We start from the raw sequence: 15,000 nt of genomic DNA on the forward strand, positions 1-15,000 counted from the left end.
ATAGTCAGGTTATACCTGTTAGTGGTGCTAGCGGAGTCCCATATTCAGGTTATACCTGTTAGTGGCGCTAGCGGAGTCCCATAGTCAGGTTATACCTGTTAGTGGCGCTAGCGGAGTCCCATAGTCAGGTTATACCTGTTAGTGGTGCTAGCGGAGTCCCATAGTCAGGTTATACCTGTTAGTGGTGCTAGCGGAGTCCCATAGTCAGGTTATACCTGTTAGTGGTGCTAGCGGAGTCCCATGGTCAGGTTATACCTGTTAGTGACGCTAGCGGAGTCCCATAGTCAGGTTATACCTGTTAGTGGCGCTAGCGGAGTCACATGGTCAGGTTATACCTGTTAGTGGCGCTAGCGGAGTCCCATAGTCAGGTTATACCTGTTAGTGGCGCTAGCGGAGTCACATGGTCAGGTTATACCTGTTAGTGGTGCTAGCGGAGTCCCATAGTCAGGAACCCCTAGCCATAAGAAGTTATGGATGTATCTGATGCTGTCTGGACAGTGAAACAGCACCTCTCTGTCTCAGTATGTATAGACCATGTATCTGATGCTGTCTGGACAGTGAAACAGCACCTCTCTGTCTCAGTATGTGTAGACCATGTATCTGATGCTGTCTGGTCATAAAGAGTATTGCATGTCATACTCTTTCTCTGGTGAGATAGTTTCAGCAAAGAGGAAGAGGAGAAGCCGTGGGCATTGTGTTTGACACCCCGGTGGTAAAGGCATGGTTCTTTGAAAGTGTGTGTGTTCTTACCATGTGTGTGCCTTGGGTAGGTTGTCTGTGTTGGCCTCTATCAGATGGATGGTGAACAGCCTTGGGCCTGCTGAACCTGTAGAACCTTACACACACACATTCTAGTTATCATTGTTCTAGAACACCAACATTACTGATGTACAACACATTCTAGTTATCACTGTTCTAGAACACCAGCATCACTGTTCTAGAACACATTCTAGTTATCACTGTTCTAGAACACCAACATTACTGATGTACAACACATTCTTGTTATCACTGTTCTAGAACACCAACATTACTGATGTACAACACATTCTAGTTATCACTGTTCTAGAACACCAGCATCACTGTTCTAGAACACATTCTAGTTATCACTGTTCTAGAACACCAACATTACTGATGTACAACACATTCTAGTTATCACTGTTCTAGAACACCAGCATCACTGTTCTAGAACACATTCTAGTCATCACTGTTCTAGAACACCAACATTACTGATGTACAACACATTCTAGTTATCACTGTTCTAGAACACCAACATCACTGTTCTAGAACACATTCTAGTTATCACTGTTCTAGAACACCAACATCACTGTTCTAGAACACATTCTAGTTATCACTGTTCTAGAACACCAACATTGCTGATGTACAACACATTCTAGTTATCATTGTTCTAGAACACATTCTAGTTATCACTGTTCTAGAACATCAACATTACTCATGTACAACACATTCTAGTTATAATAGTTCTAGAACACATTCTAGTTATCACTGTTCTAGAACACCAACATTACTGATGTACAACACATTCTAGTTATCACTGTTCTAGAACACCAGCATCACTGTTCTAGAACACATTCTAGTTATCACTGTTCTAGAACACCAACATTACTGATGTACAACACATTCTAGTTATCACTGTTCTAGAACACCAACATTACTGATGTACAACACATTCTAGTTATCACTGTTCTAGAACACATTCTAGTTATCATTGTTCTAGAATACCAACATTACTGATGTACAACACGTTCTAGTTATCACTGTTCTAGAATACCAACATTACTGATGTACAACACATTCTAGTTATCACTGTTCTAGAACACCAACATCACTGTTCTAGAACACATTCTAGTTATCACTGTTCTAGAACACCAACATTGCTGATGTACAACACATTCTAGTTATCATTGTTCTAGAACACATTCTAGTTATCACTGTTCTAGAACATCAACATTACTCATGTACAACACATTCTAGTTATAATAGTTCTAGAACACATTCTAGTTATCACTGTTCTAGAACACCAACATTACTGATGTACAACACATTCTAGTTATCACTGTTCTAGAACACATTCTAGTTATCACTGTTCTAGAACACCAACATCACTGTTCTAGAACACATTCTAGTTATCACTGTTCTAGAACACCAACATTACTGATGTACAACACATTCTAGTTATCACTGTTCTAGAACACATTCTAGTTATCACTGTTCTAGAATACCAACATTACTGATGTACAACACGTTCTAGTTATCACTGTTCTAGAATACCAACATTACTGATGTACAACACATTCTAGTTATCACTGTTCTAGAACACCAACATCACTGTTCTAGAACACATTCTAGTTATCACTGTTCTAGAACCCCAACATTGCTGATGTACAACACATTCTAGTTATCACTGTTCTAGAACACATTCTAGTTATCACTGTTCTAGAATACCAACATTACTGATGTACAACACGTTCTAGTTATCACTGTTCTAGAACACCAACATCACTGTTCTAGAACACATTCTAGTTATCACTGTTCTAGAACACCAACATTGCTGATGTACAACACATTCTAGTTATCATTGTTCTAGAACACATTCTAGTTATCACTGTTCTAGAACATCAACATTACTCATGTACAACACATTCTAGTTATAATAGTTCTAGAACACATTCTAGTTATCACTGTTCTAGAACACCAACATTACTGATGTACAACACATTCTAGTTATCACTGTTCTAGAACACCAGCATCACTGTTCTAGAACACATTCTAGTTATCACTGTTCTATAACACCAACATTACTGATGTACAACACATTCTAGTTATCACTGTTCTAGAACACCAACATTACTGATGTACAACACATTCTAGTTATCACTGTTCTAGAACACATTCTAGTTATCACTGTTCTAGAATACCAACATTACTGATGTACAACACGTTCTAGTTATCACTGTTCTAGAATACCAACATTACTGATGTACAACACATTCTAGTTATCACTGTTCTAGAACACCAACATCACTGTTCTAGAACACATTCTAGTTATCACTGTTCTAGAACACCAACATTGCTGATGTACAACACATTCTAGTTATCATTGTTCTAGAACACATTCTAGTTATCACTGTTCTAGAACATCAACATTACTCATGTACAACACATTCTAGTTATAATAGTTCTAGAACACATTCTAGTTATCACTGTTCTAGAACACCAACATTACTGATGTACAACACATTCTAGTTATCACTGTTCTAGAACACATTCTAGTTATCACTGTTCTAGAACACCAACATCACTGTTCTAGAACACATTCTAGTTATCACTGTTCTAGAACACGAACATTACTGATGTACAACACATTCTAGTTATCACTGTTCTAGAACACCAACATTACTGATGTACAACACATTCTAGTTATCACTGTTCTAGAATACCAACATTACTGATGTACAACACGTTCTAGTTATCACTGTTCTAGAATACCAACATTACTGATGTACAACACATTCTAGTTATCACTGTTCTAGAACACCAACATCACTGTTCTAGAACACATTCTAGTTATCACTGTTCTAGAACACCAACATTGCTGATGTACAACACATTCTAGTTATCACTGTTCTAGAACACATTCTAGTTATCACTGTTCTAGAATACCAACATTACTGATGTACAACACGTTCTAGTTATCACTGTTCTAGAACACCAACATCAACTGTTATAGCTGTTCTTTGTTAATAGTGATGTGGGGTGTGCGTGCGACCCACCCTGTAGTGCCTTGAATCCCTGTAGTGGAACTCTGGTAGAACCGGTAACAAACTGCAGTAGTCGTCCTCTCCTCTCCTCAGTGAAGCTCTCTACAGCCTCCCAGAACCAGCAAACCACATTACTGTCTACAGCACAGTGCTTCAAACGGGTGTTAGACTTCCAATCTGCTAGGTCTATCTTCCCCAGGCCTCCGATTATCAACTAGGGAGAGACAGGGAGACAGGCCTCCGATTATACACTAGAGAGAGACAGGGAGACAGGCCTCCGATTATACACTAGAGAGAGACAGGTCTCCGATTATCAACTAGAGAGAGACAGGGAGACAGGCCTCCGATTATCAACTAGAGAGAGACAGGGAGACAGGCCTCCGATTACACACTAGAGAGAGACAGGGAGACAGGCCTCCGATTACACACTAGAGAGAGACAGGCCTCCGATTATACACTAGAGAGAGACAGGGAGACAGGCCTCCGATTACAACTAGAGAGAGACAGGCCTCCGATTATACACTAGAGAGAGACAGGGAGACAGGCCTCCGATTATCAACTAGGGAGAGACAGGGAGACAGGCCTCCGATTATCAACTAGAGAGAGACAGGGAGACAGGCCTCAGATGATCAACTAGAGAGAGACAGGCCTCCGATTATCAACTAGAGAGAGACAGGGAGACAGGCCTCAGATGATCAACTAGAGAGAGACAGGCCTCCGATTATCAACTAGAGAGAGACAGGGAGAGAGTTAGACAGGCCTCAGATTATCAACTAGAGGGAGAGACAGGGAGACAGGCCTCCAATTATCAACTAGAGGGAGAGACAGGGAGACAGGCATCAGATTATCAACTAGAGAGAGAGAGACAGGGAGAGAGAGTTAGACAGGCCTCAGATTATCGACTAGAGGGAGAGAGGCAGGGAGAGAGAGTTAGACAGGCCTCAGATTATCAACTAGAGGGAGAGAGGCAGGGAGAGAGAGTTAGACAGGCCTCAGATTATCAACTAGAGAGAGAGACAGGTATAACAGCCAGCCAGCCAGAAAGGCAGAAACAGACAGACAGGTATACAGTTGAAGTCGGAAGTTTACATACACTTGGATTCATAAAAACATATTTTTCAACCACTCCACACATTTCTTGTTAACAAAGGTAGACAGCCAGACCGGAATAACAGACAGGTATAACAGACAGCCAGACAGGAATAACAGACAGGTATAACAGACAGCCAGACAGGTATAACAGACAGACAGACAAGTATAACAGACAGGTATAACAGACAGGCAGACAGGTATAACAGACAGGTATAACAGACAGCCAGACAGGTATAACAGACAGACAGACAGGTATAACAGACAGGCAGACAGGTATAACAGACAGGTATAACAGACAGGTACAACAGACAGGCAGACAGGTATAACAGACAGGCAGACAGGTATAACAGACAGGCAGACAGGTATAACAGACAGGCAGACAGGTATAACAGACAGGCAGACAGGTATAACAGACAGGCAGACAGGTATAACAGACAGGTATAACAGACAGGTATAACAGACAGACAGGTATAACAGACAGACAGGTATAACAGACAGCCAGACAGGAATAACAGACAGCCAGACAGGTATAACAGACAGGTATAACAGACAGACAGGTATAAAGACAGACAGGTATAACAGGCAGACAGGTATAACAGGCAGACAGGTATAACAGGCAAACAGGTATAACAGACAGACAGGTATAACAGACAGACAGGTATAACAGACAGACAGGTATAACAGACAGACAGGTATAACAGACAGACAGGTACAACAGACAGGTACAACAGACAGGCAGACGGGTATAACAGACAGGTATAACAGACAGACAGGTATAACAGACAGACAGGTATAACAGACAGACAGGTATAACAGACAGACAGGTATAACAGACAGGTACAACAGACAGGTACAACAGACAGGTACAACAGACAGGTATAACAGACAGACAGGTATAACAGACAGACAGGTATAACAGACAGACAGGTATAACAGACAGACAGGTATAACAGACAGACAGGTATAACAGACAGACAGGTATAACAGACAGACAGGTACAACAGACAGGTATAACAGACAGGTACAACAGACAGACAGGTATAACAGACAGACAGGTATAACAGACAGGTACAACAGACAGACAGGTATAACAGACAGACAGGTATAACAGACAGACAGGTATAACAGACAGACAGGTACAACAAACAGGTACAACAGACAGGTATAACAGACAGGTACCTCCAGCTCCTTGTGGTCAAATGGTTTGAGGAGGTGTTGAGGAATCAGTTGGCTGAATCCTTTCTGCAGAGCTAAGAACTGAGCCTCGATCCCCCTCATAAACCTCCAGGTGACATAAAGCTTCACGTACTCCTTCTTGTTGTCCTCGGTTACCGGGAGGTTCTGACCGTTGGGTTTCAGCTCATGTTGAAGGAACTTCCCGAAGGCACTGTGTTCCACGCAGAACGTATGATCTAGAACCGACGAGATGTCATTCTCCCTACACACACACACACACACACACACACACACACACACACACACACACACACAACATTGTAATACCCAGAAACGAAGAGACACTGCTGGCACAAAGCTAGTGTAATTACTAGTGTGTGGTATTCACGGTATCCAGACTCTTGTGTAGTTCAGGATCAGTAAGGCTAGTGTAATTCCTAGTGTGTGGTACTCACAGTATCCAGACGCTTGTATAGTCCAGGATCAGTAAGGCTAGTGTAATTACTAGTGTGTGTGTGTGGTACTCACAGTATCCAGACTCTTGTCTAGTTCAGGATCAGTAAAGCTAGTGTAATTACTAGTGTGTGGTACTCACAGTATCCAGACCAGACTCTTGTGTAGTCCAGGGTCAGTAAAGTTAGAGTAATTACTAGTGTGTGTGTGTGTGGTACTCACAGTATCCAGACGCTTGTATAGTCCAGGGTCAGTAAAGCTAGTGTAATTACTAGTGTGTGGTACTCACGGTATCCAGACCAGACTCTTGTCTAGTCCAGGGTCAGTAAAGCTAGTGTAATTACTAGTGTGTGGTACTCACGGTATCCAGACCAGACTCTTGTCTAGTCCAGGGTCAGTAAAGCTAGTGTAATTACTAGTGTGTGGTACTCACGGTATCCAGACCAGACTCTTGTGTAGTCCAGGGTCAGTAAAGTTAGAGTAATTACTAGTGTGTGTGTGTGTGTGTGGTACTCACAGTATCCAGACGCTTGTATAGTCCAGGGTCAGTAAAGCTAGTGTAATTACTAGTGTGTGGTACTCACGGTATCCAGACCAGACTCTTGTCTAGTCCAGGGTCAGTAAAGCTAGTGTAATTACTAGTGTGTGGTACTCACAGTATCCAGACCAGACTCTTGTGTAGTCCAGGGTCAGTAAAGTTAGAGTAATTACTAGTGTGTGTGTGTGTGGTACTCACAGTATCCAGACGCTTGTATAGTCCAGGGTCAGTAAAGCTAGTGTAATTACTAGTGTGTGGTACTCACGGTATCCAGACCAGACTCTTGTCTAGTCCAGGGTCAGTAAAGCTAGTGTAATTACTAGTGTGTGGTACTCACAGTATCCAGACCAGACTCTTGTGTAGTCCAGGGTCAGTAAAGTTAGAGTAATTACTAGTGTGTGTGTGTGTGGTACTCACAGTATCCAGACGCTTGTATAGTCCAGGGTCAGTAAAGCTAGTGTAATTACTAGTGTGTGGTACTCACAGTATCCAGACTCTTGTGAAGTTCAGGATCAGTAAAGCTAGTGTAATTACTAGTGTGTGGTACTCACGGTATCCAGACCAGACTCTTGTCTAGTCCAGGGTCAGTAAAGCTAGTGTAATTACTAGTGTGTGGTACTCACAGTATCCAGACCAGACTCTTGTCTAGTCCAGGGTCAGTAAAGCTAGTGTAATTACTAGTGTGTGGTACTCACAGTATCCAGACCAGACTCTTGTCTAGTCCAGGGTCAGTAAAGCTAGTGTAATTACTAGTGTGTGGTACTCACGGTATCCAGACTCTTGTCTAGTCCAGGGTCAGTAAAGCTAGTGTAATTACTAGTGTGTGGTACTCACAGTATCCAGACCAGACTCTTGTCTAGTCCAGGGTCAGTAAAGCTAGTGTAATTACTAGTGTGTGGTACTCACAGTATCCAGACCAGACTCTTGTGTAGTCCAGGATCAGTAAAGCTAGTGTAATTACTAGTGTGTGGTACTCACGGTATCCAGACGCTTGTCTAGTCCAGGGTCAGTAAAGCTAGTGTAATTACTAGTGTGTGGTACTCACAGTATCCAGACCAGACTCTTGTCTAGTCCAGGATCAGTAAAGCTAGTGTAATTACTAGTGTGTGGTACTCACAGTATCCAGACCAGACTCTTGTGTAGTTCAGGATCAGTAAAGCTAGTGTAATTACTAGTGTGTGGTACTCACAGTATCCAGACCAGACTCTTGTGTAGTTCAGGATCAGTAAAGCTAGTGTAATTACTAGTGTGTGGTACTCACGGTATCCAGACTCTTGTCTAGTCCAGGGTCAGTAAAGCTAGTGTAATTACTAGTGTGTGGTACTCACAGTATCCAGACCAGACTCTTGTGTAGTTCAGGATCAGTAAAGCTAGTGTGTGTGTGTGTGGTACTCACAGTATCCAGACCAGACTCTTGTGTAGTTCAGGATCAGTAAAGCTAGTGTAATTACTAGTGTGTGGTACTCACGGTATCCAGACCAGACTCTTGTCTAGTCCAGGGTCAGTAAAGCTAGTGTAATTACTAGTGTGTGGTACTCACAGTATCCAGACTCTTGTCTAGTCCAGGGTCAGTAAAGCTAGTGTAATTACTAGTGTGTGGTACTCACAGTATCCAGACCAGACTCTTGTGTAGTTCAGGATCAGTGGTCTCCAGGTCTTGTAGCATAATAGGTTTCCCCAGCAGCTGCTTGTAGAAGGGCAGGGTGAAGCCTCCGTTGATATAGTGACTATGGAACACTGCCAGGCCCATCACACGACCCACAAAGTGGAAATACGACAGGTGGTCCTATACACACACCATCATCATCATCAGTACTCACAGGATTGATCTGTAGTGTGTGTGTACTCACAGGGTTGATCTGTAGTGTGTGTGTACTCACAGGGTTGATCTGTAGTGTGTGTGTACTCACAGGGTTGATAGAGTCAGGGTTGATCTGTAGTGTGTGTGTGTATTCACAGGGTTGATCTGTAGTGTGTGTACTCACAGGGCTGATCTGTAGTGTGTACTCACAGGGTTGATCTGTAGTGTGTGTACTCACAGGGTTGATCTGTAGTGTGTGTGTACTCACAGGGTTGATAGAGTCAGGGTTGATCTGTAGTGTGTGTGTGTATTCACAGGGTTGATCTGTAGTGTGTGTACTCACAGGGCTGATCTGTAGTGTGTACTCACAGGGTTGATCTGTAGTGTGTGTGTGTATTCACAGGGTTGATCTGTAGTGTGTGTGTGTATTCACAGGGTTGATCTGTAGTGTGTGTGTGTATTCACAGGGTTGATCTGTAGTGTGTGTACTCACAGGGTTGATCTGTAGTGTGTGTACTCACAGGGTTTATAGAGGAGTTGGGTTGATCTGTAGTGTGTGTACTCACAGGGTTGATCTGTAGTGTGTGTACTCACAGGGTTGATCTGTAGTGTGTGTACTCACAGGGTTGATCTGTAGTGTGTGTGTGTACTCACAGGGTTGATCTGTAGTGTGTGTGTGTATTCACAGGGTTGATCTGTAGTGTGTGTGTGTATTCACAGGGTTGATCTGTAGTGTGTGTACTCACAGGGTTGATCTGTAGTGTGTGTACTCACAGGGTTTATAGAGGAGTCAGGGTTGATCTGTAGTGTGTGTACTCACAGGGTTGATCTGTAGTGTGTGTACTCACAGGGTTGATCTGTAGTGTGTGTACTCACAGGGTTGATCTGTAGTGTGTGTACTCACAGGGTCGATCTGTAATGTGTGTACTCACAGGGTTGATCTGTAGTGTGTGTACTCACAGGGTTTATAGAGGAGTCGGGTTGATCTGTAGTGTGTGTACTCACAGGGTTGATCTGTAGTGTGTGTACTCACAGGGTTGATCTGTAGTGTGTGTACTCACAGGGTCGATCTGTAATGTGTGTACTCACAGGGTTGATCTGTAGTGTGTGTACTCACAGGGTTTATAGAGGAGTCAGGGTTGATCTGTAGTGTGTGTACTCACAGGGTTGATCTGTAATGTGTGTACTCACAGGGTTGATCTGTAGTGTGTGTACTCACAGGGTTTATAGAGGAGTCAGGGTTGATCTGTAGTGTGTGTACTCACAGGGTTGATCTGTAGTGTGTGTACTCACAGGGTTGATCTGTAGTGTGTATACTCACAGGGTTTATAGAGGAGTCGGGTTGATCTGTAGTGTGTGTACTCACAGGGTTGATCTGTAGTGTGTGTACTCACAGGGTTGATCTGTAGTGTGTGTACTCACAGGGTTGATCTGTAGTGTGTGTACTCACAGGGTTTATAGAGGAATCAGGGTTGATCTGTAGTGTGTAGATGTTGTCTGTTGAGTACTGGAACAGGCCGTAGTACGGGTTCAACATCTCATGGCACAGCAGGTACAGCCACTCCCTGTATAACCACAATATAATGTTATTACAACATTACCACAGCAGGTACAGCCACTCCCTGTATAACCACAATACAACGTTATTACAACGTTACCACAGCAGGTACAGCCACTCCCTGTATAACCATAATACAACGTTATTACAACGTTACCACAGCAGGTACAGCCACTCCCTGTATAACCACAATACAATGTTACCACAGCAGGTACAGCCACACCCTGTATAACCATAATACAATGTTACCACAGCAGGTACAGCCACTCCCTGTATAACCATAATATAATGTTACCACAGCAGGTACAGCCACTCCCTGTATAACCATAATACAACGTTATTACAACGTTACCACAGCAGGTACAGCCACTCCCTGTATAACCACAATACAATGTTACCACAGCAGGTACAGCCACTCCCTGTATAACCATAATACAATGTTACCACAGCAGGTACAGCCACTCCCTGTATAACCATAATATAATGTTACCACAGCAGGTACAGCCACTCCCTGTATAACCATAAAACAATGTTACCACAGCAGGTACAGCCACTCCCCGTATAACCATAATACAACATTATTACAACATTACCACAGCAGGTACAGCCACTCCCTGTATAACCACAATACAATGTTACCACAGCAGGTACAGCCACTCCCTGTATAGCCACAATACAACGTTACCACAGCAGGTACAGCCACTCCCTGTATAACCATAATACAATGTTACCACAGCAGGTACAGCCACTCCCTGTATAACCATAATACAACATTATTACAACGTTACCACAACAGGTACAGCCACTCCCTGTATAACCACAATACAATGTTACCACAGCAGGTACAGCCACTCCCTGTATAACCACAATACAATGTTACCACAGCAGGTACAGCCACTCCCTGTATAACCACAATACAATGTTACCACAGCAGGTACAGCCACTCCCTGTATAACCATAATACAACGTTACCACAGCAGGTACAGCCACTCCCCGTATAACCATAATACAATGTTACCACAGCAGGTACAGCCACTCCCTGTATAACCATAATACAATGTTACCACAGCAGGTACAGCCACTCCCTGTATAACCATAATACAATGTTACCACAGCAGGTACAGCCACTCCCTGTATAACCACAATACAATGTTACCACAGCAGGTACAGCCACTCCCTGTGTAACCACAATACAATGTTACCACAGCAGGTACAGCCACTCCCTGTATAACCATAATACAACATTATTACAACGTTACCACAGCAGGTACAGCCACTCCCTGTATAACCACAATACAATGTTACCACAGCAGGTACAGCCACTCCCTGTATAACCATAATACAATGTTACCACAGCAGGTACAGCCACTCCCTGTATAACCACAATACAATGTTACCACAGCAGGTACAGCCACTCCCTGTATAACCATAATATAATGTTACCACAGCAGGTACAGCCACTCCCTGTATAACCACAATACAATATTACCACAGCAGGTACAGCCACTCCCTGTATAACCATAAAACAATGTTACCACAGCAGGTACAGCCACTCCCTGTATAACCATAATACAATGTTACCACAGCAGGTACAGCCACTCCCTGTCTAACCACAATACAACATTATTACAACGTTACCACAGCAGGTACAGCCACTCCCTGTATAACCACAATACAATGTTACCACAGCAGGTACAGCCACTCCCTGTATAACCACAATACAATATTACCACAGCAGGTACAGCCACTCCCTGTATAACCATAAAACAATGTTACCACAGCAGGTACAGCCACTCCCTGTATAACCATAATACAATGTTACCACAGCAGGTACAGCCACTCCCTGTATAACCATAATACAACATTATTACAAGGTTACCACAGCAGGTACAGCCACTCCCTGTATAACCACAATACAATGTTACCACAGCAGGTACAGCCACTCCCTGTATAACCACAATACAACGTTACCACAGCAGGTACAGACACTCCCTGTATAACCATAATACAATGTTACCACAGCAGGTACAGCCACTCCCTGTATAACCATAATACAATGTTACCACAGCAGGTACAGCCACTCCCTGTATAACCATAATACAACATTATTACAACGTTACCACAACAGGTACAGCCACTCCCTGTATAACCACAATACAATGTTACCACAGCAGGTACAGCCACTCCCTGTATAACCATAATACAATGTTACCACAGCAGGTACAGCCACTCCCTGTATAACCACAATACAATGTTACCACAGCAGGTACAGCCACTCCCTGTATAACCATAATACAATGTTACCACAGCAGGTACAGCCACTCCCGGTATAACCATAATACAATGTTACCACAGCAGGTACAGCCACTCCCTGTATAACCATAATACAATGTTACCACAGCAGGTACAGCCACTCCCTGTATAACCATAATACAATGTTACCACAGCAGGTACAGCCACTCCCTGTATAACCTTAATACAACATTATTACAATGTTACCACAGCAGGTACAGCCACTCCCTGTATAACCACAATACAATGTTACCACAGCAGGTACAGCCACTCCCTGTATAACCACAATACAATGTTACCACAGCAGGTACAGCCACTCCCTGTATAACCATAATACAACGTTATTACAATGTTACCACAGCAGGTACAGCCACTCCCTGTATAACCACAATACAATGTTACCACAGCAGGTACAGCCACTCCCTGTATAACCATAATACAATGTTACCACAGCAGGTACAGCCACTCCCTGTATAACCACAATACAATGTTACCACAGCAGGTACAGCCACCCCCTGTATAACCATAATATAATGTTACCACAGCAGATACAGCCACTCCCTGTATAACCACAATACAATATTACCACAGCAGGTACAGCCACTCCCTGTATAACCATAAAACAATGTTACCACAGCAGGTACAGCCACTCCCTGTATAACCATAATACAATGTTACCACAGCAGGTACAGCCACTCCCTGTATAACCATAATACAACATTATTACAACGTTACCACAGCAGGTACAGCCACTCCCTGTATAACCACAATACAATGTTACCACAGCAGGTACAGCCACTCCCTGTATAACTACAATACAATGTTACCACAGCAGGTACAGCCACTCCCTGTATAACCATAATACAATGTTACCACAGCAGGTACAGCCACTCCCTGTATAACCATAATACAACATTATTACAACGTTACCACAACAGGTACAGCAACTCCCTGTATAACCACAATACAATGTTACCACAGCAGGTACAGCCACTCCCTGTATAACCACAATACAATGTTACCACAGCAGGTACAGCCACTCCCTGTATAACCACAATACAACGTTACCACAGCAGGTACAGCCACTCCCTGTATAACCATAATACAATGTTACCACAGCAGGTACAGCCACTCCCTGTATAACCATAATACAATGTTACCACAGCAGGTACAGCCACTCCCTGTATAACCATAATACAATGTTACCACAGCAGGTACAGCCACTCCCTGCATAACCATAATACAATGTTACCACAGCAGGTACAGCCACTCCCTGTATAACCTTAATACAACATCATTACAATGTTACCACAGCAGGTACAGCCACTCCCTGTATAACCACAATACAATGTTACCACAGCAGGTACAGCCATTCCCTGTATAACCACAATACAATGTTACCACATCGTTACCACAGCAGGTACAGCCACTCCCTGTATAACCATAATATAATGTTACCACAGCAGGTACAGCCACTCCCTGTATAACCACAATACAATGTTACCACAGCAGGTACAGCCACTCCCTGTATAACCATAATACAATGTTACCACAGCAGGTACAGCCACTCCCTGTATAACCATAATACAATGTTACCACAGCAGGTACAGCCACTCCCTGTATAACCTTAATACAACATTATTACAATGTTACCACAGCAGGTACAGCCACTGCCTGTATAACCTTAATACAACGTTACCACAGCAGGTACAGCCACTCCCTGTATAACCACAATACAATGTTACCACAGCAGGTACAGCCACTCCCTGTATAACCTTAATACAACATTATTACAACTTTACCACAGCAGGTACAGCCACTCCCTGTATAACCATAATACAATGTTATTACAATGTTACCACAGCAGGTACAGCCACTCCCGGTATAACCATAATACAATGTTACCACAGCAGGTACAGCCACTCCCCGTATAACCATAATACAATGTTACCACAGCAGGTACAGCCACTCCCTGTATAACCATAATACAACGTTACCACAGCAGGTACAGCCACTCCCTGTATAACCATAATACAATGTTACCACAGCAGGTACAGCCACTCCCTGTATAACCTTAATACAACATTATTACAATGTTACCACAGCAGGTACAGCCACTCCCCGTATAACCACAATACAATGTTACCACAGCAGGTACAGCCACTCCCTGTATAACCACAATACAATGTTACCACAGCAGGTACAGCCACTCCCTGTATAACCATAATACAACGTTACCACAGCAGGTACAGCCACTCCCTGTATAACCACAATACAATGTTACCACAGCAGGTACAGCCAATCCCTGTAT

General features: G+C 43.1%; 1 protein-coding gene across 2 annotated transcripts in view; it reads right to left on the reverse strand.

The window, feature by feature from the left end:
* The window catches only part of smurf1 (SMAD specific E3 ubiquitin protein ligase 1), a 62,238-nt gene that overhangs the window by 3,722 nt on the left and 43,516 nt on the right, over positions 1-15,000 (reverse strand). The window contains exons 12-16 of one of the 2 annotated variants that reach the window (XM_031813954.1): positions 10,290-10,404; positions 8,646-8,824; positions 6,051-6,309; positions 3,792-3,993; positions 751-826 (exon numbers count right to left, since the gene is read on the reverse strand). In XM_031813954.1, the coding sequence (XP_031669814.1) occupies positions 751-826; positions 3,792-3,993; positions 6,051-6,309; positions 8,646-8,824; positions 10,290-10,404 (831 nt within the window). Of the gene's footprint in view, positions 1-750; positions 836-3,791; positions 3,994-6,050; positions 6,310-8,645; positions 8,825-10,289; positions 10,405-15,000 lie in introns of both variants that reach the window. The other variant, XM_031813953.1, reaches the window with a different exon arrangement.

This window comes from Oncorhynchus kisutch, unplaced genomic scaffold (assembly GCF_002021735.2).
Source record: "Oncorhynchus kisutch isolate 150728-3 unplaced genomic scaffold, Okis_V2 Okis06b-Okis10b_hom, whole genome shotgun sequence".
Lineage (NCBI taxonomy): Eukaryota > Metazoa > Chordata > Actinopteri > Salmoniformes > Salmonidae > Oncorhynchus > Oncorhynchus kisutch.